The sequence below is a fragment of the Pelophylax lessonae genome, assembly GCF_965119305.1.
Source record: "Pelophylax lessonae genome assembly, chromosome: 4".
Lineage (NCBI taxonomy): Eukaryota > Metazoa > Chordata > Amphibia > Anura > Ranidae > Pelophylax > Pelophylax lessonae.
The window spans coordinates 629004839-629032547 of NC_138771.1; the positions used below are offsets into that span (position 1 = coordinate 629004839).

The 27709-nt window shown below is 45.4% G+C and overlaps 1 protein-coding gene across 1 annotated transcript; it reads right to left on the minus strand.

Moving 5' to 3' along the window:
* Positions 1–510: 510 nt before the first annotated feature.
* Positions 511–27276, minus strand: LOC309552856 (uncharacterized protein; the record flags this gene model as incomplete). Its single annotated transcript, XM_082253767.1, has 3 exons — positions 511–551; positions 25059–25128; positions 27238–27276. Coding segments are annotated over 3 exons (150 nt in total), but the record flags the coding sequence as incomplete, so codon positions are not given.
* Between the last annotated feature and the right edge of the window lie 433 nt (positions 27277–27709).

The following is a 27709-nucleotide window of genomic DNA, read 5'->3' on the forward strand; positions in this document are numbered from 1 at the left end:
TCTCAGAATACGGAAAGGTTTCTTCAAAGTAAGAGCTGTGAGAATGTGGAATAGATTCCCTACAGAGGTGGTTCTGTCCAGTTTAGTGGATTGCTTTAAAAAAAAGTCCTGGATTCTTTCCTAAATAAACATAATATAACTGGATACTAGCATTTATAGGTAAAGTCGATCCAGGGAATATCTGATTGCCTCTTGGGGGTTTAGGAAGGAATCTTTTCCCCTGCTGTAGCAAATTGGATCATGCTTTGTTGGGGTTTTTGCCTTCCTCTGGATCAACTGCAGGTATAGAATTGTGTATATGGGATTGTATGGTTGGGTTTTTTTTTTTTTCTTTATTAGGTGAATTAGATGGACTTGTGTATTTTTTCAACCTGAATACCTATGTAACTATATATATGTAACTATGATTAGAGTAATTAAGGGTTAATAAGGGGTTAAACAGGGGAACATTTTATTTAAACAAAAAAAAAAAAAAATGAAAAAAGCTTTTTTTTTACTTGTCAGGTTGGACTAACTGACATGATCTGCAAATAGAAGTTCATCCCTTTGATCTGCATATGAACAAACAGAATGATACAAAAGTAACACTATGTTACATTGTATCTTTCTGTAGCATATGAAAAGTGTTGTTTATAAACACTGTCAGAAAGATTTTGTTTGACAGCTAAAGATGATTCTTCACCTTGTTTAACCAGTTCTGGACCAGAACGATTTGCCCCTTAATGACCAGGCCATTTTTTGCGATACGGCACTGCAGTACTTTAACCACTTCCCGCCTGCCCTATAGGCGATTGATGGTGGGAAAGTGGTTGCATTATCCTGACCATATGACGGCAGCATATGGTCTGGATGGCGCGCCGGGGGCGCGCAGAGCGGCGATCGTGATGCGGCATGTCTTACTGACACACCGCATCTCCGATCTCGGTAAAGAGCCTACTAATGTAGGCTCTTTACCATGTGACCAGCTGTGTCCAATCACGGCTGGTCACATAGTACACAGGAAGAGCCGTTGATTCGCTTTCATCAGTACGTGCCTGACAGGCACGAGTAAAGGAGAGCCGATCTGTGGCTCTCCTGACAGGGGGGGGGGGGTCTGCACTGGTAATCAGATCATTGATTACCAGTGCAGACCCTTGGGGGGGGTGCCACTAGAACCACCAGGGATGCCCCACCCATGACTCCAGGGATGCCCACCCATGACCCCAGGGATGCCCACTATGGCCACCAGGGATGGCAATCAGGGCTCAGGGAGCCCGCCAGTGCCCTCCCCATCAGTGCTGCCTGCCAGTGCCCTCCCCATCAGTGCTGCCCACTAGTGCCCATCATTGCCCACCAGTGCCGCCTATCAGTGCCCATTAGTGCCCCTCATTGCCGCCCGGACAGTACCCATCAGTGCCGCCTGTCAGTGCCAAACAGTGCCGCCTATCAGTGCCCATTAGTGCCCATCAGTACCGCCTATCAGTGCCACCTATCAGTGCCCATCAATGCTGCCTATCAGTGCCCAGCAGTGCCGCCTACCAGTGCCCACCAATGCTGCATATCAGTGCTACCTATCAGTGCTACAAATCAGTGCCCATCAGTGCCGCCTATCAGTGCCGCATATTAGTGCCACCCCATCAGTGCCTCCTCATCAGTGCCTGTCAGTGCATCCTCATCAGTGCAGTAAAAAACTTATTTATTTACAAAATTGTATAGCATAAACAAAAAAACATTTTTTTTTTCAAACTTTTTGGTCTTTTTTTATTTGTTTAGCAAAAAGAAAAAAATCTTGCAGTGATCAAATACCACCAAAAGAAAGCTCTATTTGTGGGGGGGAAATTACATAAATTTGGTGTAGGTACAGTGTTGCATGACCGCGCAATTGTCATTCAAACTGCAACAGCGCTAAAAGCTGAAAATTGGCCTGGGCAGGAAGGGGGTGAAAGTGCCCTGTATTGAAGTGGTTAACTGCCAATTGCATGATCGTGCAACGCTGTACCCCAAAAAAGAGCGACAATTCTGGAAAAAAAAAATATATTTTTTACATTCTGCTATATAACATTCCCAATAAAAAAAAAAAAAAATTAAAATCGAATGTTTTCATTTGTTTAGGCCAATTTGTATTCTGCTACATATTTTTGGTAAAATAAATCCCAATAAGTATTTGGGATATAGTATATATAGTATATAGTGATTGGTTTCCGCATAAGTTATCGCGTCTACAAACTAGGGGAAAGATTTATGTCATTTCTTATTTTTTTTTTTTTTACTAGTAATGGTGGCGACCAGCGATTTTTAGCGGGACTGTGACATTGCGGCGGACAGATCGGACCCCTAACTGACATTTTTGACACTTTTGGGGGAGTGGGGGGGGGGACCAGTGACATTACTACAGTAATTAGTGCTAAAACTATGCACTGTTACTGTAATAATGACATTGGCAGGGAAGGGGTTAGCACAGGGGTGATTAAAGGGTTACGTGTGAGCCTAGGTGGTGTTTTCTAACTGTATGGAGGAGGGTTTTGTGAAAACAACACAGAGACCTGTGATCCTAAATAGGAGGAACACAGGCACTCTGTGATCATTTCAGAGAGAACAACGGTCTGCTGTGTTTACAACAGCAGACTGTCCTCTCTCAGCAGGGAGTGATCGCGGCCGCCGGCCCCGTGGATCAGCATCCCCGCTGTCTACAGGTACGAGGGTTCGCGCAGCCGAGCCAGCCTGTAGCAGTATACTGTATCTGCGGCGGGTGGTCGGCAAGTGGTTAAAAAAAAAAATGTTTGCAGATACAAATACTATAGATGCTGACTTTTAATAAAAGGTTATTAACCTGTCCAGGGGACCAGCACTGTCCCGACCTGAAGTGGCTCTCTTTATGGATCTTTGGGTCCCCGAAGACGGCATGTTTACTGTGGCAGCTGGCTATAATTCCTTGTGGCTTCACAGCCAGCTGCCCACTGTGCATGCACAAGTCGCTCTACGCTTTGTAAGTGGTCCCCCAGCCTTCTGGGACATGCGGCATGCCCCAGAAGGTTGCAGACAGGGGAGAGGAGAACATCCATTGCAGTGGATCCCAATTCAAGTGGGAGCGGGTACCTGTCATAACCAGGAACGTACCCCCCTCCTTAAAAAAAGGGGGGCATAAAGCGTAACTGTCCCTTTAGGTTGAAGTTCTGCGTGAAGCTGATGACCTTCTCTAAGTAAACAACCATGCCAGCTTTGAGTAATCAAAGCCAACATAGTGGTTTTCTGGAGAGGGGGAGTCCTAGCAAATAGACAGAGAGACTGGACAAGCTAGACACGTCCTATATAATGTCCTGTACAATAATTACCTTTTTTTTTTTTTTTTTTTTGGTCAGACTCATGTGTAGCATGCCCAAAGTCTGCAACTAGTTAAGTAAATTTCCCCAAGGAGATGGGTTTGATTTCTAACTGATTGTTATCTTCTTATACCACTTTTTATGAAGGTAACTTCATCAGAGCAGGAATTGTGGAATATTTATAGAGACTGGCTTTGGGTCGGTTTTTGGTCAGTACTCCCAGGCTGACAGATGCATATTCCTCAAAACATTCTTCAGACTGTATACAACTTGGTCTTTATAGGGATAGGCTGCACACCCCCCTGTTCGGTTTGCACCAGAACATCTTGAACAGGGAAAAGTTCTAGCGAACATGCGAACTCTATCAAAGTCTATGCGACACGAACATGAAAAATCAAAAGTTCTCATTTTAAAGGCTTATATGCAAGTTATTGCCATAAAAAGTGTATGGGAACCCGGTACTACACTGGGGGTATGTATCAATGCAAATTTTTTTTTATTAAAACAATCGTTTTTAAAGGAACAGTGATTTCAATGATGCTTAAAGTGAAAAAATAAAAATAAAAAATCCCTTTAAATATCATGCCTCGGGGGGGTCCCATTAATGTGCCTGTAAAGCGGCACATCTGTACGATGTATAGAGCCTGCTGCAGCAATACTGACATTTCTAAAGGAAAAATGTCAATTAAACTTGCTCGCGGCTGTAATGTATTGTCGGCTCCCGGCAATACAGATAAAAAAAAATGGCATGGGGTCCCCCCCAGAATCCATACCAGATCCTTATCCAAGCATGCAGCCTAGCAGGTCAGGAAAGGGGGGGGGGGCGAGTGAGTGACCCCTCTCCTGAACCATACAAGGTCACATGCCCTCAACATAGGGGGTGGGTGCAGGGCCGGTGCTTCCACTAGGCAAACTAGGCAGCCGCCTAGGGCGCATTGCCATCTAGGGGCGCAGCCATGAGTCTGCACTCTCCATCATGAATGATCCTTGTGAGCTGAGGGGAGGGGCGGCTGTGGGGGAGGAAGAAGGGGCAGTGGAAGATGCCAGGTGTCTTGGGCAGTGCGGAACTACCAGGCCCTGGCTTTCCACCACTGTTAGGGGGTCCAAAGAGGCAGGAAGCGAGTCCACCAGCGTGCTGCCTGAATGATGATCCTCTTCGGCTGGAGCTGAGCGGCCTTAACCCCTTGCAGGAAGTGACTCTCTGCACTGAGCTGATGTGCAGCCGTTCATTTCCCTGGGTCGGTATTAAGCAGGGAGCTGAGGAGAGCTGAACCTGAGCCAGAGCTCGGTACTGGAGGGCGGAACCTTTACTGGAGCAGAAGCGACGAGGCACCGGAAGGGTCTGAGGAGGTTGGCGATGAAATAAGTGTGGGGCTCTCTGACTGCTGCTTTTTCCTCCACCAGGAGCCAGTTGGAGCTGTGGTGAGCACTGTGGTCCAGGTGAGGAGTGTCCTGGGAGAAGGAATCAGCAGGATCACAGTGAAGGAGGGCAGAGTGTGGGCCACTCTCTTCATACCACCCAGTGAGTGTGCCCAGAACAGGGGATCGGGGTCCCTGGGTGTTACATGGAGCATCCCTGGTATGAAAGGGAATCGGGGTCATCAGGTGTGCCATTGGGAATCGGAGTCACCAGGTGTGACATGGGAGGATAGGGGTCACCGGGTGTAACAGGGGTTCGGTGTCACCAGGTGAGCCATGAGGAATTGGGGTCCCTGGGTGTGCCATGGGGGAATGGGGTCCCCAGATGTGACACAGAGGAACATTAGGGTCCCCAGGTGTGACATGGAGGAACATCAGGGTCCCCAGGTGTGACATAGAGGAACATCAGGGTCTGATATAGAGGAACATTGGGGTCACTGGGTATGACAGCATGACATGGAGGAACACGGGGTCCCTGGGTGTGACATGGAGGAACATTGGGGTCAGTGGATATGACAGCATGACATGGAGGAATATTGGGGTACCAGGGTGTGACATGCAAAAACATCAGTGTCCCTGGGTGTGACATGGAGGGACTTTAGGATCCCTGGGTGTGACATGGAGGAATATGGGGGTCACTAGGTATGAGAGCATAACATGGAGGAAGCATCAGATCAGGGTAACTGGGTATGACATAGAGGAGTTTTTAACCATTTCCCTTTTTTTTTCTTTTTTTTTGGGGGGGGGGGGGGAGGGGGCGCAAGTAGCTAGTCTTGCCTAGATCTTGCATAAAATAGTCTAGCACCGGCCCTGGGTGGGTGCTTTGGGGCCCCCCACCCCAAAGCACCTTATCCCCATGTTGATGGAGACAATGGCCTCTTCCTGACAACCCTGGGCTGTGGTTCTCAGGGTCTGCGAGTGGGGAGACTTATCGAAATCTGGATCCTGGCCCCCCCCATGTGAATAGGTATCGTAAAAACCACAGAACACAGTTTTTGACAAGTCCTTTATTAAAAAGAAACAAAAACGTGTCCCTTGATGTAAATCCATCATCAATCATGATTCCCGCCGGACCCGAAAAATAGAAAAGAATGAAAAAACGGTTCACCTCTTAAGAGGCTACCCGCCGTATGCCTGATCTTCAGCTTTGACAGTTCTGATATGGGTGGGGCCACCTGGTTATGTCACCCGGTAGCCCCACCCCCTTCTGAAATCCCATGACAGCACGTGATGTCAGAAGGGGGCGGTGCCACCAGGTGATGTAGCCGGGTGGCCCCGCCTCTTGCCTATGAAAGAACTGTCAAAGCTGAAGATCAGGCATACGATAAACCCCCACACGCAGACCCCACAACCACAGCCCAAGGTTGTTGGGAAGAGGTCCTGGTCCCCATCAATATAGGGACCATGTTGAGGGCAAGCGGCCTGGTATGGTTCAGGTGGGGGAGGGGGGGGCTTTCGTCTGTTCTTCCGCTTTCCTGGCCTGCCAGGCTGCATGCTCGGATGAGGGTTTGGTATGAATTTTGAGGGGGACCCCACGCTGTTTTTTTTTTTTTAGATTTTGGCGTGGATCTATACTAGACCCAAAGGGCCTGGTATAGATTTTGGGGGGCCCCACACAGTTTTTTTTTTTAATTCTGTCATAGGTTTCCCCTTAACCACTTAAATACAGAGCACTTTCACCCCCCTCCTGCCCAGACCATATTTCAGCTTCCATTGCATGGCACTGCTCACTGTCTTTAACAATGGCGTCTATGGGAAATCTTTGTCAGCTTGGCATGACACTGCTCATCATGAACTATAAGTGACAGGAACACAAAACTTGGAGAGAACCGAGAAGGGACCCAGGACTACAACATATCTATATATTTTTAAAGTTGAGTATGCCTGTACACTACACTGACTGCACTAACCTGAATGAACTCACTATCAACTAACTACCTGCCTAATCGCTATTGTGACACACTATACACGGCTGCCATGTAAGCAGCAGCCTAATAGAGTGCGGGGCGTGGCACCCTGCCTTTGGACAATCATGGCTCTGACAGGACATTGTGCTGTGATTGGCCAAAGCATACAGGTCAGGTGCATGCTTTGGCCAATCAACAGCAATCAATGCACTGCAACAGCGCAGTTTCTTTTATACGGGCGCTCATTGGTGGGCGAACTTCCCGCGAACATACGAACACTTACGTTCGACTCTAACACAGAGCCCATCATTAGTCGTTTACAACAGGGCCTACATTAGAAGTCCTTTAAAGACCCCTTTAAGTACTGTTTATGATGTTGCTGCATTCCATCTAACTTTGAGCTGCTTAAAGTGGTATTAAATCGCGTTTTTTTTTTTTAAATCCTACAAGGCAATGCCATAAGGTGCATTTTATAAGGTACATTTCATACTAGCACATTATGTGAAACTTATCTTAGAATGAGGCCCTGCAGCGGCGCGCTGTCACGCGTTTTCATCTTCACCCGGTCTTCTTTCAGAGTTCGCGGACTCCGGCTGTTTGAGTGGCCGGAGCCCAAATGATGTCACTCCCACTCCCGGTATGACGTTCCTTCAGAGTGCATGTGCCAGTGATGTCATCGGCTGCATCAAAAGTAAATATCTCCTAAACGGTGCACGATGAGGAGATATTTACTGTACCTATAGGTAAGCCTTACTATAGGCTTACCTATATATAGATGTACTAGTTCATGGTTATCTATGGAAATGGAGGCATGGCAGGGGTGTGTCCTTTTCCTACATACTTTTTCTCAAATGTGTCTTCTTGCCAACTGTCTTGTGCCACCATTTCCTGCCCCAGTTGACTGGCTGGCCTTGATAGCCCACTATTAAGATTGGACATTATTGTCAAACAAGACATCTTCATGAAAGAAACCATAAAAAATTTAGGGATTGGGTCAAGAATGAGGCAATGGATAGAGGCATTATATAATAACCCTACGGCCAAAATTAAAATAAACGGAAGCCTATCAGAGAAATTTGGAATGAGTAATGGGACGAGACAGGGGTGTCCCTTATCACCCCTATTGTTCGTACTAACCCTGGAACCATTATTGGCAAAAATTAGACAAAATAAAGACATAAAAGGAGTAACGGTAAACCAAGACGAACACAAAATCGCAGCCTATGCGGACGATTTATTATTTATCGTTACAAATCCAAGGATTACTCTTCCAAACATTCAAAAGGAGTTAAAAGAGTATGGAAAGTTGTCAAACTTTAAAATAAATCCAATAAAATCAGAGATTTTGAATATAAGGTTAAATATACAGGAAGAACAAACAATAAAAACATACTTCCCATATACGTGGACAAAAGAAAAATTAAAATACTTAGGGATATATTTAACACCACAAACTGGAAAATTATACCAAGCTAATTATATTCCGTTATTGAACGAAATAAAAACAGATATAAGAAAGAAATCAAATGGTCAAATCTCATGGATCGGAAGAAATAACGTTGTAAAGATGTTTATCTTGCCAAAAATCTTATACACCTTCTCCTTGTTGCCAATAAACATCCCCGCAACTTTCTTCAGGGTAATAAGAACTTTATTGACAAAGTATATATGGCAGTGGAAAAAACCCAGAATACAGTACAAGATCCTTACAAGAAGTAAAACACAAGGAGGATTAGCAACTCCAGATATAGAAAGGTATTATAAGGCGGTAATTATCACACGAATGGTGGACTGGACAAAAACAGAAAAGGGGGAAAAAAGATGGGTAGAGATAGAATGTGCACAAAATAATAATCACTTACACAAAACAATATGGATACCACCAAAATATAGGGAAATACAGGGAGCACACGAATTGACAAAGGTAGTTTATAAAATATGGGATGGAATAAATAAACAACTGAAATGGGAATACAACTCACCAATGATAGCATTAAATGGCACTAAATACTTCCCACCAGGGAAAGAAGAAAAGGGTGGAAATTGGATAGGGAACACTCAATTAAAAGATATTCTACACAAAGGTCACATAAAAACACTTCAGAAATTAAAACAAGAAAATAAAAATATAAAAATAGATGATTGGAGATATCTCCAGCTGAGACATTTTGTCAGCTCATTACCACAGCCGATTAGGTCGGATAAAAATCTTAATAACGTCGAGAAACTGAGTTATTCTTCCACGCAAAGGCATGGAGTTTCTCAGATCTACAAAATGCTGACGGAATGGCACAGTCTGGAAAAACCTCCATATATAGTAAAATGGGAAAAAGAAATTGGGACACACTTGCAAGGACAGGAACTTGGGACTGTACTAAGGATGGTCGGATCCACAGCCACAGACGTAAGTACAACAGAATTAAATTATAAATGTCTGCTTAGGTGGTACATCACTCCAGAAGTAATAAATAAATACCAACCAAACAAGATAGACAAATGCTGGCGGGATTGTGGCAACATAGGTACAATGTACCATCCATTTTGGGATTGCCCCAAGATAAAAGATTTCTGGCTAGAAGTTAGACAACTGATTGAAGAAATCACTGGAATAAAAATACCAAACGATCCATGGGTCTGTCTTTTTCACAAAACAATAATACCTTTTAAAAAATATAATATAACTCTTGTACCAACTTTGTTGAACATAGCAAAGGGAACCATACCAAAAAAGTGGAGAGAAAAGGAGAGCCCGAAAATAAAGGAATGGTGTAAAAAGATAAATAACAACTTTAATATGGAATATATATGTAACACACAAGAGGAAATTCCAATAAACATGAAAAGAAAATGGGGAAAATGGAAAGAATTTAAAAAATCAACTAAATATATTGAAATAAATAGTTAAGCATATCTACCATGGGGAGGCACTGTAGAACGGAAGTAGTTGGCAAGAGGGGGAGGAATTTTGGGAAGGGGGGGAGGGAGGAAAAGGGAAAATATTTACGAGATCTTAGTATATGAATCACTGTATTTTCTTTCTACATAACATTAACATGTAAAATGTGAACCCTAATCTGAAAAATACTGTTGTAAACTTAAATTTTATATGCAAATAAAAATAAAGTTAAAAAAAAAAACAAGACATTTTCAGGCTGGGAGACATTGAAAGAGGCTCTCTGTTAGTACATCTAGAACCCTGCAAGCAGTGGTGTATTTTGGTTTTGTGCTGCCCTAGGCAAGACTATAATTGGGCGCCCCCTCCAATGTAAATATGTCCGACTCCTTTTTTAACGGATGTGACTCCCTCCAAAATTGAAGGACTACAAGTCCCAGCATGAACCCCTGAGGGGGGGGGGGTGAGAGGGGGGGTGAGAGGGGGGTGGGATAGAGAGAAGGGTGAGGGAGAGAGAGAAGGGGGTGGGTGAGGGAAGGAGAGAGAGAGGGGGGGATGAGAGAGAGAGAGAGAGGGGGAGAGAGAGGCAGGGATGAAAGAGAGGGGGGTGAGAGAGAGAGGGGGAATCAAAGAGTGAGAGAGAGAGGAGGATAATAGAGAGAGGGGGGATGAGAGAGAGAGGGGGGTGAGATAGAGTGGGTTGAGAGAGGGGGATGAGAGAGAGAGGGGGGATGAGAAAAAGAGAGGGGGGTGAGAGAGAGAGAGGGGGGGATGAAAGAGAGAGAGAGAGGGGGATGAGAGAGAGGAGGGGTGAGAGAGAGGGGGTGAGTGAGAGAGAGGGGTGGGGGGAGAGAGGCGGCCATAGCAACCAGTGGCCAATAGAGTCTCAGGTGGAGGGGGGGGCAGCTTTTTTGCTGCCCCCTTGCAAAGTGCCGCCCTTGGCCAAAGGCCTTGTTGGCCTAGGCCAAAATACAGCACTGCCTGCAAGCCCTGTCATAGCAAAAGTTGCTGCAGTATGAATGAGTTGCCTTAGCTCAACCTTCACTAACCCGCAACATAATTTGTGTGAGTTAAATGCTGGTGTGAATGGGCTCTTTTTGGTACCATGATTTATGGGAAACTCTGTGCCACCCCGGGCACCTTTGCTGCCCTAGGCTACAGTCTATCATTGGTGTAGTGCACCCACGCAAGAGCTGCTGGTGAATTTTGTCCTATTCCCCCCCTCAGAGCACACACATCCAGGCACACAGTATTTTTAGCATTCTTCCTCTGGCTCAAAAGATCAATCTAGGGGTTTCTTTTTAGGTTTATTGGAACAGGAACTTTGATAGGAATAAGAAGCATGGGATATCCCTAGTGAACTATAAGTTGAACAAACTTGAGGACTGCTTGACTTCTGGCTGCTATACATAAACTTCTGGTTGTAATGCACAACCTCTGGCTTCCCTGCACAACTCCTAACTGTATTGCCCAACTCCTGGCTGTACTGCACTTGCCAAAGAAAGGTCCCATAGGATTCTTTACACTGATACTGTACTCCCTCAGGATATTCAAAGCACCCCACTGCCACTTCTGCTCAGTAAAAAGGGGACAGTCACAGGATCAATGGTTGCCTCCTGTCAATATCCACAGGCTCTTACTAGTAAGGGAGATGTATAGACTCACACCACCACAGGACAGTTGGACTCCTTCCCACCAACTTCCTCATGACCCTGCTTAAAATAATTTCTGGACAAAGGTCCTTCAGTAGGTTCCCCAGCTAAGCCTAGCTGGGACCTCAATGTCTTCACTCTGGCTCCTCTATCTTTCCTGCCCAAGGGGCAGAGCCTTCATAGGGGGTCTCCTCCTGCAGGACTATACCCAGGATCTCTGCACTCTTCTGGCAGGCCTCAGACTAATTATGGGTTCCCCCCCCCACCTTCTGGGCACACCTCCCCATGGATTGGTTGGTGCCCCATATATATTCAGTCTGTCTGTTCCGCCCTTTCTCCCACTGTGCTTCTAAAAGCCTCTAGAAGACAGCCAGTGAATCACTGAGCAGCCCTGAGCAATCAACCTCTGCTCCACTGTTTACAGAGAAGCTAAACTAAATTTTCCTAGCAGCCTACTCTGAATTTAGGAGGGTGCTACATCAGCTATGCAGAAGTCCACCTATGCACACGAGCAGTTATTCTTCATCCCACTGACCCAGTCCCTGTGGCTCCATTGTGATTCCCAGCAGACGATGGCAGTGACAAAGTTAGCAAAGTGTGTTTGTATTACACCTAGGGGTGTCATGCTTTTTCTCTAGGTATAAGAAAAGCTCTTTTATATTTTTATTGCTGACAGGGCCTTTCCAAAATACATGAGACATTTCTTTGATGTCATTTGGCTTTGTCAAGCACAGGAAATTTGCTGCATAAAGAAAAAAAGAAATGTTCCTCTGTGTCACAGCTGTGTGTTTTTTTATAGTTGACATTTGCTAATTTGCATTTCCTTATCTCCTTCGTCGTTCTCTACTTCTCTATCCTTCGTGCCGCCTTTGGTTTTCATTAGCTTTTGTTCTGCTTTTAAATTTTTCTATTGCTCTTTCTTCTCAGTCATTTATATTTCCTGTTTTTGTGTGATTTTGACTCTTTTCATTTCTTAAATCGAACCTGAAATAAAAAAAATAAAATTTTTATACATTACAGGGAACATAAACGTCAAAAAAAGCAATACGCTTTCTGTGCCTAGGCACTTCTGTACCTTGAGCCTCATATCTATATATCTGCAGTGTGAGATCTAAAGCTGGCCATTAGAGATGGGCCAAACGACCCCCTGTTCGGTTCACTCCAGAACGTTCGAACATTGCAAACCAAACAAATCCCATTAAAGTCTATGGGACCCGAATTGGAAAAATCAAAAGTGCCCATTTTCAAGGCGTATATACAAGTAATTGGGTATACAATGGTTATGGGTGTCCAGGTACTGCCCTGGGAGACATGTATCAATAATAGAAAAAAAAGTTTGTAAAAAAGATCATTTTTAAATGAGCAGTGATTTACTGATGCTTACAGTGAAATAATAAAAATGAAAAATTCCTTTAATTATAGTGCCTGGGGGAGTCCCCTTAGTTTGCCTGTAAAGTGGCGCATCTGTACTGTGTATAGAACCTGCTGCAGCAAAACTCACATATATAAAGAAAAGAAAAAAGGACATTTACATTTTAATTTTCCCTGCAAGCTTTCTTTATTTTGTAAACAATGGCTTGGGGAGTCAGTCTATAAGATGAGGCCACTATTTAGTGCACTCGGAGCAAGATTAGAGATTTTTTTAAAAATTCTGGTGTCTCTTTAGAAGACTTTGGATGGAAATAACAAAGTTTTGCACCTTATGTGAAGAAGCCAAATTATAGTACACTTAGGCCCAAGTTCATTGGGGAACATGACTGCCAATTTGTTGTTTACTGTGTTCTCCCCTCACTGTAGGCTCATGTTACTCCCTTCCTCAACCTCAGAACCATCATCAGAATCAAGTAATGGCTGTGCATTATCAAGGAGAAAGTGGCTGATGCTGTGTTCAAACAATTCAGCTGACTCCTCTATGCCTGATGCTGGGGCTAAGGCAGGAGTAGCTGTGGACAAGAAGGCAGAAACAGCTGCTCTGGCAGCTGCGGTGGACTACGCACTAGTGTCAGCTTGGGTGACAGATGATGAGGAGGATGAGAATGGTTTAGTAAGCCAGTCCAGCACCTCCTCAGCATGCTGTGGTTGGATAGCATGGCCAATATTACTTAACAGAGGAAATGGTGCCCTGCCTGAGGAGAGACCACATCCACCTTTGCCTGTGGACACATATGCTGCTGGCCCGCTCACAGTGCCATGGGAAGGTCTGCCTCTCTTTGTTGGCCTCCCAGGCATGAAGGGGGGGGGGGTTATTACTGAAATATAATAGAGATGTGTACTTGGATGCACTTTAATCAATGGAAAGAGGTGTTTGATGTAATTTAACTTGAGGACTATCTACACAGGCACACTCCACCAAAAAACACTACAATATACTGCAGTAAAAGTGCACTAACGCACTTCAATATATTGCAATAAAAGTGCCTTGACCCAGATCAATATACTGCAGTAAAAGTGCACTAATGCACTTCAATTTACTGCAGTAAAAGTGCACTAACACACTTCAATATTCTGCAGTAAAAGTGCATTAACGCAATTCAATTTATTGCAGTAAAAGTGTACTAACACACTTCAATATATTTCAGTAAAAGTGCCATGACGCAATTCAATATACTGCAGTAAAATTGCATTAACGCACTTCAATCTACTGCAGTAAAATTGCCTGACACTCTGCACTGACATACTTCAAAATAATGCTGTAAACCTGCCCTGACACACTAAACTGATACACTTCAATATACGGTCACTATATTCACACTACACTAACACTCTACACTGACAATCGAAGCACTATAGCTTCCAACGCACTGTGCGGCACACAGTGCATTGTGGGGCATTTGATGGGCTGAACAAATGGTCAAAAGCCCCGATAATTTGGGTGTTCGCCGAATAGGTGAACGGCCAATGTTCGGCCTGATCCCATTCTCGGGTCGAACCGTTCGCCCAACACTACTGCCCAATCACTAGTAGATTTTCAAACAAATGTTCGTACATGCCTATATCCATATGAAAATTCTTAGTACATTTGATGACTTGACTAATGCTCTTTGAAAGTACTTCAAAATGTTGTTTGCTTTTAACATTTGATTTTGGAATGACTAGACATTCAGGAATAAAAACAATATACACTGTTAAAAATGTGTTTTTTTAAGAACATTCTTTCCATTCTGCTCTCTTGAAATTTCCCATCACTGCGTTAAAAAACGAATGCCAATTTGACCTCGCTAATGATTCGAAAATCAAAGGAAAGTCCTTAAAACAAAAACATTTTGAACTATTTTTTACTAGTGGATGGCCAGCTTAAAGCAGATCTCCACTTAAAAGTGAAAGTAACGCTTATCCACCTCTTCCTCCCACCTCTAACATATTTGCTTATTTTTTTCTGCCTCCACTTCCACGATTCTCACCTAGGCTACAATTATAAAAGCTTGGCTTGCTCCCCACCCACCTGCACCCGTCTGGGACATGTCACATGACCCAGGAGGCAGCGGGTCTAATCTGACAGTGCAGAGCGATCTTGCACATGTGCAGTGGGAGCCAGCAGTCCTAGCCGCCTCCCACATCCAGGATACAGGTGGCAGATATCTGAAGGCTGGTGGAGAACTGGCCCTGGTGAAGACAGTGTCTGGGCTGGTGAGTTTTTTTCTTAACAGTCTGCAGCTACAGTATTTGTAGCTGCTGACTTTTAATTAGTTCCTTTTTTAAGGATCTGTTGTCTCTGATTGCTAGTCTCAAGAGATTTGGAGTGAGATTTGGTGATGTCACTACTGTGATCTCAGTGTTCTCCTGGCTGGAGAGGAAGCTTTACATGAGGACTTGCAGTGCAAGGATCTCCCTACCCTCTGTTCCATTCATTCTATAGATCTGTGCTCACCTCCCTGACTGCTTTTTGGATATTTCCCCAACAGTCATCAGGGAAACGCTGACATGTGGAAGCATTGCCCTGCCTTTACCTGGCTGACCCCCTCCACCAAGCGAAACAATATAAAGCAAGACATATTCAGTCAATATTAAAGAAAATATCAGCTGAAGCATGACCACTAAAAATATTGGTCTCTAATGCTTCGTCCTCTGGTTGCTTTTTTTTGGACGCACCTTCCTGAGTTCAGGTCCTCTGTAAGGTTATTTTGTATCCATCTCCAGGAGCAAAGTAAACTCCCTCCCACCCTTTGCTTACTGACCTTTTTAATCAACCATTTTTCACTTACCTTATACCACCTGTCATGTGATCATCCGCAATGGGTCCGCAATGGGTCCTTCCAGGTGTCCACATCACTTCCTGCAAGACAGAGAATTCTGATTGGCTGTCCAGCAGAGAGGAACCCTTTTAGGATCCACAAGAGGACCAACATGTGGTGAGGGCTAATGTGCGGCGTGGGAATAACGGTCAACACAGGCGGAAACGGCATCAGTGGGGACCTGGATGGGGTGACTTAGATGAGTATAATGGTGCTTTTCCACTGCATGGAACCGAACGGTTCGGCTCACTTTTGTGCTTTTCCACTGCTGGTACCGCATGGTACGGTGTTGGAACGGTTCGGTACGGTACGGCCGCGCTTTTCCACTACATGGAACCGAATGGTACGGCTCTCTAAAACAGTACCACCTCGATTGTGGTTCCAAGAGGTACCATACCCGGTACCATATCCCACAATTCTTTGCATGCAGTCACTACTAGCCACTGATTGGTCATAGAATCATTGTTATCCCACCCACTTAACTTTAGTACTACTTTAGTGGAAAAGCAAACCATACCGTACCGTACCGAACCGTTCCAACACCGTACCATGTGGTACCAGCAGTGGAAAAGCAAACCAGGCCAAGCAGGGCCGAGTAGAGCCGAGCCGGTACTTGCAGTGGAAAAGTGCCATAACTCTTCAGTTCTTGAAGCTTGAGAGGTCAGTCCCCTTGCTGACCTTAATAAGGAACTCCACCTTTACAATCAAATCTTTTTTTTTTACCTTATACCATTGTCATGTGATCATCCAGCAATGGGTCCTTCCAGGTGTCCACATCACTTCCTACAAGACAAATAATTCTGATTGGCTGTCCAGCAGAGAGGAACCCTTTTAGGATCAACAAGAGGACCAACATGTGGTGAGGGCTAATGTTCGGTGTGGGAATAACGGTCAACACAGGCAGAAATGGCATTGTTGGGGGACTTGGATAGGGGGGACTTAGGTGAGTATAATTCTTCAGTTTCTTGAAGCTTGAGAGGTCAGTCCCCTTGCTAACCTTATCAAGGAACTCCACCCTTACAATCAAATCTTTTTTACCTTATACCATCCTCATATGATCATCCAGAAATGGGTCCTTCTAGGTGTCCACATCACTTCATGCAAGACAGAGAATTCTGATTGGCTGTCCAGCAGAGAGGAACCCTTTTAGGATCCACAAGAGGACCAACATGTGGTGAGGGCTAATGTGCAGCGTGGGAATAACGGTCAACACAGGCGGAAACGGCATAGGTGGGGTACTTGGATAGGGGAACTTAGGTAAGTATAACTCTTCATTATTTTATTGTCTAAATCCTATCTCTTTTACTTTTTGCCCAGTGTGAAGTTTGCAGTTCTTGACTATGTAATCCTGTACTTGTGCAAATGTCTGACGATACTGTTATTGTATATTTATATGCGGTGCTTAACTCAATAAATGTTTGTTTGGTTCAAAAAAAAAAGTATAACTCTTCAGTTCTTGAAGCTTAAGAGATCAGTCCCCTTGCTGACCTTAACGAGGAACTCCACCCTTACAATCAAAAATTTTTTTTTTTTAAATCCTAAAAATTGTCCCTGTATGAAAGTAAGAAAAAACATGCTTACTAGTCCTTGGAGTCTTGCTTGTAGGTAAAGCTCTTCCTACACTGCTCCTCTCCTGTGCCGCCATCTTAAAATTAATATCCAGGAAATGCGCAAACATGCCACATGGGCTCTTTACTAGGTCTATGGGACCAGGCAGATGCCAGCCGAGTGCTCGTGCATGCAGTGGCCCCCTTGCTACTCCTCCCTTGAGACTCCTGTGCTGTTTCTGCACATGCCTGAAATCCTGCGAGCTGCCTCCTGAGATGAGAAATGTTTAAAACCCAGGAGGCAGTTAGCAGAACCACGTAAAAGCACAGAAACATAGCAATGGATCCCCGAGTGACCTGTGGTATTCCTTCCCATGTGCAAAGTCTACGCGAGAATGATGGACCTGAACTTTGAGAACTTTAGAAAAATAAATTTTAAGGGTAACTCCCCTTTCTTAGGGAAAAAAATCAGCAAATAAAGAGAAAACAATATAGCGTATACAATTGCGACACAAGTCATATTGTGTGTAAAAAATAAAGATATAAAAAGAGCTGCGCTAAAATGAAATAGCTGATAATGAGTCAAGCAATAGGGTAAACCAGATAATATATTATAGAAACATTGATATCACACAGAGCAAGTCCATATATGGCAATATTGTCCCAATATAGCAAGAGTAAGCAAGGAAAGGGTGTCCGGTGTAGAAAACGATCCTCCACCAAATCAGTGTGCCTTCATCCACATCAGGTGCTGCATGCAAGAGGCTCACACCATGCTTACCAGAATTCAATTGGGTATGGACATATAACACGGATGTTTAGCAGTAGATCCAACCGGGAGACCGACACCTCATCTCAGTTATCCCAAGATCTCTAGAGCGTGGCAGGGAGCTACACTGTATGCCAGGACCAAAAGGGGAGTCATATGCACCAACAACGTAAAAGCATCAAAACGTCCTCGCACCAATCCTCCAGCAGATATGCAAGAAAGGGGAGCAACAATAGTGTAGTATGCATAGGCAGTTTATTCCCAAAAGAGGTTAAAAACACTCACATGTAAGTAGAATCAAAGCGCTTAAACAGGGATCGTTGTAACAAACGCTGCTGCCCGACTTCCGGGTTCCTCGTGGTGACGTCAGCACGCCTTCCCTACGCGTTTCTTCACAAATGGCGTCTTCCTGGGGATGCGGGCGGCGTGCTGACGCACCACTTAAATACCAAACAACTCAATTGGACGGCCGCCCCTTCCGGTGTCACCCGAAGAGGACGCCGCCATCTTAACTTAGGGATTTGCCAGCATGTAACCTAATACATACAGCAATACCCCGATGTGTAATAACCCAAGCTTGGCCTCCAACTTCCCGGGACAGGAGACACTGGAAATGATCAGCGCCATCTTGGGCTTACAATATACACAGCGGCCGGCTAATACAGACAGTGCAGCGCATACAGATATACAGATATAAATAGACTAAATCATCTTGCCATACATCGTGAATGTTAAACCTTTACGGTCTCATATATCACAACAGGCTAGGATGTCAATACCTTATGCAAAAAATAAAAAAAGACTAACAATTCTTGAAGGATACAGGAAGCCGTCTGCGCCATCTTGGACTCTGGAAAGCTACCAAGAGCGATCCAAAAGTCCAGGACCGGCAATAAATATGTAATAGCATAGCAATTTTGTATTGAATCACAAAATATGAATAACAAAAGTAAATTACTCTAGTCTGTGCCGTATGTCTAGAGGATAAATGCAATGATTCTAAAATCACATTAATTAAAACGTAACATATACAGACAAAAATAGAATGAACATGGGCACCGTTTATTAATAATAAATTGTAAAAAATATAATAGAACGAAAATGGACCATTGATAAGAAGTCCTAAGTCTAAAATTTAAAATATAAAATCACGTATTGTAAAACCCAAATGGGATACGGAAATGCCTCAAATAGTAATGCATTAAAAAATGATAATGCATAAAAATGTATAAGTGCTAAGGAGGTATAGATATATGCATAAAAATTATTTTCATTGTGAACCTCATAAGGTCAAGTAGATGATAATAAATACATCCCTCCTGGGTTGCTATTGAGCCTTGCATATATTGTTACTCCCTAAAAGTAAGTAGATACCCCAGGTCAGCCAAAAAGGGCGGATCACTCTAAAATAAAGTAAGTGAATTAGGCCTACCAGAAATACGGCTCACACTGAGTTTACATCAAACAAAACACTGACAATTAGCTGCCAAACTTACGAATTGTCAATAAAGGCATTAACATCAGTGTCTATGTTTAAGCCAAAGGGACTAAAGGTTTTAATCTTATAAATCCAGGACATTTCTAATTTTGAAAGTCCTCTCACAAAAGGCTCCCCTCTCCAATGTGGGGAGAATCTATCAATCCCTACAAAAATAGTGTTTCGGGGGTCGTCATATTGTAATCGAATGTTATTAAAAATTGCCTTTCCTTTTCAATCTGCAGCTGTTGTGATTTTCTGAAAATGCAATGCAATATGGCCGCCTGGAGCTGTTCTGTACACAGAATGTATACTGATCACACCCCCAGAAACATAATTTTCTGCTTGTGTGATTGGCTCACCAATTTTCCCAGAAGTCCGCACTAAGATAAGTCAGATTTCTGGCATCCCCTGCAACAAAAATGTCATTTTTGGTGAGATACTCCCAATAGGAACACGTCTAAAGGGATGCAGGCCCAGCAGATTTCCTCATTAGAGCCCTGCAGCTGCCACAGCTGATTAATAATTATGAAACCACTCCCATTAGACCCACTCAGCACAGAAGAACAAACAATGATTTCTTCAGAATAACAAAAGGAAGGAATCTGCAGCAAAGTTTAGTAAAATCCTTGTAATGTACAGAGATCACCCAGAGGGGAATGTTTTTTTCTCAACAAAAGTGGAGTTAAATATTAAACAATTTTTTGCAATTGTGTTATAGGGAGAAAGGAGGAGGTAGGGGAGGGCAACAGTAAAAAATTAGTGAAGGCCTTCTTTAAAGTGGAGTTCCACCCTATTTTTATACTTACCTCCATCTTCTCGCTCCGGGTCACCTGAAAAAGAAATGGATAATCGCATATTTTTTTTTTTTTTTACTTACCTCGTAGCGAAGAAAATATACTTACCTTACTTCCTTCTTCCTCCTTCCTCGGCCGCGGCCCGTCGTCACTTCCTGGCTCTGCAATGATTCCTGGGAGCTGAACGTCATAGCTCCCAGGAATCATTGCGCCTGCACCGGCCCCGACGTCAGTTCCGGGTCGCGCGCGTCATCCCCTTCTAAACAGCTTCTGGGCATGCCCAGAAGCTGTGGAGGGGTGACGCGCGCGACCCGGAAGTGACGTCGGGGCCGGCGCAGAGCATCGTGGGACCACAGAAGGCGGAAGAAGACGCCGAAGAGGACGCGCTGGCTTCAAGCTGCCCACATCTGAGATGGCAGCGCTGGACAAGACGTTTGCAAGGTAAGTATTTCGTCTTGCAGGTAAGTGCAACCCGGGACAGATCAGAGGCTAGCCATTGTGGAATGCACTAGCCCTGACTGTCCCGGGGGTATTAAAAAAAAAAAAAACAAATCCAGGGTGGAACTCCGCTTTAAACTAGACTCTCCATATGGGGTGTGCTGACATTTCATTAATTTGCTGGTAAAACAGCTTCAACTCTTCTGTGCACTGGCCCAAATCATTTGGTGGAGAGGAGGTTATGGTGTGGGGTTGTTTTTCAGGGGTTGGGCTTGGCCCCTTAGTTCCAGTGAAGGGAACTCTTAAGGTGTCAGCATACCAAGACATTTTGGACAATTTCATGCTCCCAACTTTGTGGGAACGGTTTGGGGTGCACACCAGTGCACAAAGCAAGGTCTATAAAGACATGGATGAGCGAGTTTGGGGTGGAGGAACTTCACTGGCCTGCACAGAGTCCTGACCTCAACCCGATAGAACACCTTTTGAGATGAATTAGCGTGGAGACTGCAAACCAGGCCTTCTCATCCACATCAGTGTCTGACCTCACAAATTCACTTCTGGAAGAATGGTGAAACATTCCCATAGACATTCCTAAACCTTGTGGACAACCTTCCCAGAAGAGTTGAAGCTGTTTTATCTGCAAAGGGTGGGCCAACTCAATATTGAACCCTACGGAATAAGGGCTCTTTCACACGGTCCGCCTCCGTAGGCGGATCCGTGCTGCTCAGCGGGGATTGATCTGCGATCCCCGCTGAGCCGGCGGATGACAGCTCCGTCTCCACTTGCAATGCGGAGAGGGAGGTGTCACAGCCCCCGCTGCTCTCTATGGGGAATCGGATGAGAGCGGACCGCCTGTCCGCTGTCATCCGATCCCATCCGATCCAATCCCCAGGACGGATGGAAAATAGGGTTTGCATCCGTCCGGATTTCACAGACAGGATCAGATGCGGATGGCAGCGGGTGTGTATGTACACCACAGCGATGATGTCACTGCTACTTTTACAATGTAATATCGGTGTTTACAAAGATATACATTTATATAAAGGTTTTTATGCCCAGATTTCAGCTCTAAATAAATCTATTAAAAAAAAAAAACATTTTTATTTTAGAGGTTTCTCTTTTTGCTTGCTTTTCTTTTTTTCTGTGAAAAATGCATTTTTTATTTTGTTGTTTATTTTTTTGCTCTTTCCAGCTGCCTTCTCCTTTTCTTCTTTTTTATTTTATTACTGTATTTATATATCTATATATATATCTATATATATATATATATAGATATATATATATAGATATATGTATATGTATGTATATGTATGTATATATGTATATATAATAAAATAAAAAACAAAATAATTAAAAAAATTAAAAAAAGAATACAGATTTGAAAGAGAAATAAAACAAAGAGAGAGGTAATGTGAAAAAAAAGGAGGATAATAAATAAAGTGGATATATATAAATAAATAAAGTGGATATTATATATCCACTTTATTTATTATCCCCCATTTTTTTTTTTTTTTCACATTACCTCTCTCTTTGCTTTATTTCTATCTTTCATATCTGTATTCTTTTATTTTTTATTTTTTAATTTTTTTTTTAATTGTTTTGAATTATACTTCTATTACTTGCTCTCTCTCTGGGCCATCCACTGTGATTTTATCCCCGGTGTCACCCCGTCCATCGGTCTCTGTCTGTTTTCCTCCAGCTCGGTCTCTCTCTGCGTCACTATGTGCTGAGTCAGAGAATTGAGTGCAGCACTGTGTGGCTTCTGCAGTTTTCTGTGTGCTGCATTAAATCTCTCTGGCCATCCATCTCACTCCCCGGATCCCCAGCCTCTCCCTATACAAACTTTCCTCCTAACTTACAGGCCTCTTTTAACCCTTCTCTAGCTGGGGACTGGCAGTGACCCAAGATGTGAGATTTCGCCTCTCTCTGCTATTTTTTCCTTTTCCTCCATTTTTTTCTAGGGAATGATTTGGAGGACGCTGCAGGTGCTAATATGATATTTGGCACCGGCCTCATTTTTATGTATCAGACATTAAAATCTTCTCCGGGAAAAGGCCTGAGATGTTATGACATAATGGTCTCATCTGCAGGGGAGAGGAGAGGATGTACAGTACAGGACATTATTTCAGTTTTAGAGAGAATTTCTACATTATGTTCTATTCAGATGGAGAGAGAGAGAGGGAAGCAAGATAGAGGGAGAAGGGCAGAGAGAGAGAGAGAATGATGGGAAACGGGGAGAGCAAGAGAATGAGAGAGAATTAGCATGCAGAGATAGGGATCAGGAGGGGGGGGGGTGAGAATAAGGCAGGGGGGAGATAGGGATCAGGAGGGGGGTGAGAATAGGGAAAGGGGAGATAGGGATCAGGAGGGGGGTGAGAATATGGAAGGGGGGATTGGGATCAGGAGTGGGAGTGAGAATAGGGCAGGGGGAGATAGGGATCAGGAGGGGGGGTGAGAATATGGAAGGGGGAGATAGGGATCAGGAGGGGGGTGAGAATATGGAAGGGGGAGATAGGGATCAGGAACGGGAGTGAGAATAGGGCAAGGGGAGATAGGGATCAGGAACGGGAGTGAGAATAGGGCAAGGGGAGATAGGGATCAGGAGGGGGAGTGAGAATAGGGCGGGGCGAGATAGGGATCAGGAGGGGGAGTGAGAATAGGGCAGGGGGAGATAAGGATTGGGAGGGGGAGTGAGAATAAGGCAGGGGGAGATAGGGATCAGGAGGGGGTGAGAATATGGAAGGGGGGATTGGGATCAGGAGTGGGAGTGAGAATAGGGCAGAGGGAGATAGGGATCAGGAGGGGGAGTGAGAATAGGGCAGGGGAGATAGGGATCAGGAGGGAGGGTGAGAATAAGGCAGGGGGGAGATAGGGATCAGGAGGGGAGTGAGAATAGGGCAAGGGGAGATAGGGATCAGGAGGGGGAGTGAGAATAGGGCAAGGGGAGATAGGGATCAGGAGGGGGAGTGAGAATAGGGAAGGGGGGGATAGGGATCTGGAGGGGGATTGAGAATAGGGAAGGGGGAGATTGGGATCAGAAGGGGGAGTGAGAATAGGGAAGGGCGAGATAGGGATCAGGAGGGGGAGTGAGAATAGGGAAGGGGGAGATAAGGATTGGGAGGGGGAGTGAGAATAAGGCAGGGGGAGATAGGGATCAGGAGGGGGAGTGAGAATAGGGCGGGTCGAGATAGGGATCAGGAGGGGGAGTGAGAATAGGGAAGGGGGAGATAAGGATTGGGAGGGGGAGTGAGAATAAGGTAGGGGGAGATAGGGACCAGGAGGGGGAGTGAGAATAGGGCAGGGTGAGATAGGGATCAGGAGGGGGAGTGAGGATAGGGCAGGGGGAGATAGGGCAGGAGGAGATAGGGATCAGGGGTAGGAGTGAGAATCGGGTAGGGGGAGAGAGAGAGAGAATAGGGCATGGGGTGAGAAAAGATAGAGAGAAAGAGAGAGAAGAACAGGGTGAGAGAGAAGAGAGTAATAATAGGGCAGGGAGAAAGAGGAGAGTGAGGGGGAATATGACAGGGTGAGAGAGAAAAGAACGGGGAGAGGAGAGGGGGTGAGAATAGGGGAGAGTGTGGGAATAGGGCAGGGGGAGAGAGGAGAGGGAGTTAGAATAGTTCAGGGGGAGAGAGAGGAGAGAGAGAGAAAAGGACACGGGGAGAAGGTGACAATAGCACAGGGGAGAGAGGAGAGAAAGTGAAAATTGAGCAGGGGGAGAGAGCAAAGAGAGTGAGAATAGTGCAGGGGGAGAGGTCAGAGAGTAGGGGAATAGAGCAGATGGATAGAGTGAGAATAGGGAAGGGGGAGAAAGAGGACAGGAAGTGAATAGGGCAGAGGGAGAGAGAGGAGAGAGTGAGAATAGGGCAGGGGGAGAGAGAGAGTGAGAATAGGGTGGGGGAGAGAAAGAGAGTGAGAATAGGGCAGGGGGGGAACGAGTGAGAATAGGGCAGCGGGAGAACGAGTGAGAATAGGGCAGGGGGGGGGAGAGAGAGTGAGAATAGAGCAGGGGGAGAGAGAGAGTGAGAATGGGTGGGGGGAGAGAAAGAGACTGAGAATAGGGCAGGGGGAGAGAAGAGAGAGAATAGGGTGGGAGAGAAAGAGAGTGAGAATAGGGCAGGGGGAGATAGAGTGAGAATAGGGCAGGGGGAGAGAGTGAGAATAGGGTGGGGGAGAGAGAGAGAGAGTGAGAGTGATAACAGGGCAGGGGGAGAACGAGTGAGAATAGGGCAGGGGGAGAGAGAGAGTGAGAATAGAGCAGTGGGGAGAGAGAGTGAGAATAGAGCAGGGGGGGGGGAGAGAGAGTGAGAATAGGGTGGGGGAGAGAAAGAGATTGAGAATAGGGCAGGGGGAGAGAGACGAGAGAATAGGCCAGGGAGAGAGAGGAGAGAGAGAGAGTGAGAATAGGGCAGGAGGGAGAGGAGAATAGGGCAGGGGGAGACAGGAGAGAGTGAGAATAGGGCAGTGGAGAGAGAGAAGAGAGAGTGAGAAAAAAACAGGAGGCGAGAAAAGAGAGAGTGATAAATGGGTAGAGGGGAGAGAAGAGAAAGTAAGAATATGGCAGGGGGAGAGAGGAGAGAGTGTGGGAATAGGGCAGAGGGAGAGAGAGGAGAGAGTGAGAATAGGGCAGGGGGGAGAGAGGAGAGGGAGTGAGAATAGTACAGCGGGAGAGAGGAGAGAGAGAGTGAGAAAGGGGCAGGGAGAGATAGAGTGAGTATAGGACAAGGAGAGAGAGAAAAAATGACAGGGGGAGAGAAAAGAGAAAGTGATTAAAAGGCAGAGGGGAGAGATGGGAAAATAAGAATAGGGCAGGGGGAGAGAGAAGAGAAAGTGAAAATATGGCAGAGGGAGAAAGAAGAGAGCATGGTTGGGAATAGGGCAGGGGGAGAGGGGAGAGAGTGAGAAAAGGGCAGAGAGGAGAGAAGAGATAGTAGGAATAGAGCAGGGGGAGAGAGAGTGATAGATAGAGTGAGAATAGAGCACAGGAGAGAGGAGAAGGTGATAATGGGGCAGAGGGAGAAAGAAGAGAGCGTGAGAATAGGGCAGGGGAGAGAGAAGAGGGAGAGAGAATAGGGCAGGGGGAGAGAAGAGAGAGTGGGAATAGGGCAGATGAGAAAGAAGAGAGAGTGAGAAAGGACAGGAGGAGAGGGGAGAGAGTGAGAAAAGGACAGGAGGAGAGGGGAGAGAGTGAGAAAAGGACAGGAGGAGAGGGGAGAGAGTGAGAAAAGGGCAGAGGGGAGAGGAGAGAAAGTAGGAATAGGGCAGGGGAGAGGGGAGAGAGAAGAGAGAGTGAGAATAGGGCAGGGGAGAGAGAGGAGCGGGTGAGAAAATGGCAGGGGGAAAGGGGTGAGGGGAGAGAGTGAGAACAGGGGAAGGAGAAAATAGGGCAGGGGAGAGAGGAGAGAGAGAGCATTTAAATGGAATGGGAGAGAGAAGAAATGAGAAGAGAGAGTGCAAGAAAAGGGCAGGGAGAGTGAGAAAAGGGTTAGGGGGAGAAAGAGAGTATGAGAGGGTGGAGAGAGGGAGATCAAGGAAAGGAGAGTAGGAGGGAAAGCAGCAGAGAAGACTTAGAAACAGTGGTTAGAGCAGGAATGGAGGAGAGAAAGAATGGATGGAAGGAGAGGGAAAAACAAGAAAAAGGGAGAGCATGCGAGGAAGAGAGATAAAAGTTGGAGAGGAACAGGAGGGGCAAGAGAGAGAAAAGAAGAATGGGAACAGGAAAGGCTAAGATAAAAGAAATAGGGCTGGGGGGGGGGGGGAAGGGATATAGAGAGAACAGGGAGAGAGAGAGCAGGTAGTGATAGAGAGAAACAGCAAGCAGGGAGGGATAGAAAGAGACAGAGAGCAGGGAGGAATAGGAATTATTGAAGGAAATTTCTGTTGTAACTTGCAAATTGTACATTTTCTGCCATTTCTACATGAAGGATAAATTGCAGCAACAGCCAAAAAAGGCCTGGGATAGAGAGAGAGAGAGAGAGAGAGAGCAGGGAGGGATAGAGAGAGAGAAGGGTGGGATATAGAGAAAGAGCAGGGAGGGAAAGAGAGAGAAAAGGGAGAGATGGAGAGAGAAAGCAGGGAGGGATAGAGAGAGAGCAGGGAGGGATAGGGAGAAAGAAAGAGAGAGAGCAGGGAGGGATAAAGAGAGAGCAGGGAGAGATAAAGAAAGAGAGAGCGCAGGGAGGGAGAGAGAGAGAGTGGGGAGAGATAGAGAAAGAGAACGAATAGGGACAGAGAGATAGATAGAGCAGGGAGGGACAGAGAGATAGATAGAGCAGGGAGGGATAGAGATATAGATAGAGCAGGGAGGGATAGAGAGATAGATAGAGCAGGGAGGGATAGAGAGATAGATAGAGCAGGGAGGGACAGAGAGATAGATAGAGCAGGGAGGGACAGAGAGATAGATAGAGCAGGAAGGGATAGAGAGAGAGAGAGAGAGAGAGAGAGAGAGGGGGAGGGATAGAGAGAGAGAGAGAGAGGGGGGAGGGATAGAGAGAGAAAGTGGGGAGAGATAGCAAAGGGGAGCGGTAAGGTAGAGACAGAGAGAGAGAGAAGCAAGGGATAGAGAGAGAGAGAGAGAGCACGGAGGTATATATATATATATATATATATATATATAGAGAGAGAGAGAGAGAAAGATAGAGAGAGAGAGAGAGAGAAAGAGCAGGAAGGGACAGAGAGAAAGAGAGCAGGAAGGGCTAGAAAGAGAGCAGGGAGAGATAGAGAGAGAGAGACCGAGAGCACAGGGAGAGATAGAGAAAGAGAGCAGCAGGAAGGTAGAGAGGGAGAGAGCAGGGAGAGAGAGAGAGAGAGAGAGAGAGAGCGCAGAGAGAGTGATAGAGACAAAAAGAGAGGAAGCAGAATGGGGGAGAGAGAGAGAGAGCAGGGAGGGATATAGAAAGCGAGCAGGAAGGGAGAAAGAGAGAGCAGGGAGGGATAGAGATAGAGAGTAGTGAGAGATAGAGAAAAGGGACAAAGAGAGAGAGCAGGGAGGGACAGAGAGAGAGAGAGCAGGAAGAGATAGAGAGATGGAGAGAGTTAGAAAAGGGCAGGGGAGGGGGGGGGAGAAAGTAAGAATAGGACAGACTGAGAGAGAAGAGAGTGAGAATAGGGCGAGGGGATAGAGAAGAGAGAGTGAGAAGAGAGTGAGAATAGGGCGGGGGGGATACAAGAGAGAGTGAGAATAGGGCTGGGGGAGTGAGAAGAGAGAATGCGAATAGGGCAGAGGGAGAGAGAAGAGAGAGTGAGAATAGGGCAGGGGGAGAGAGAAGAGAGAGTAAGA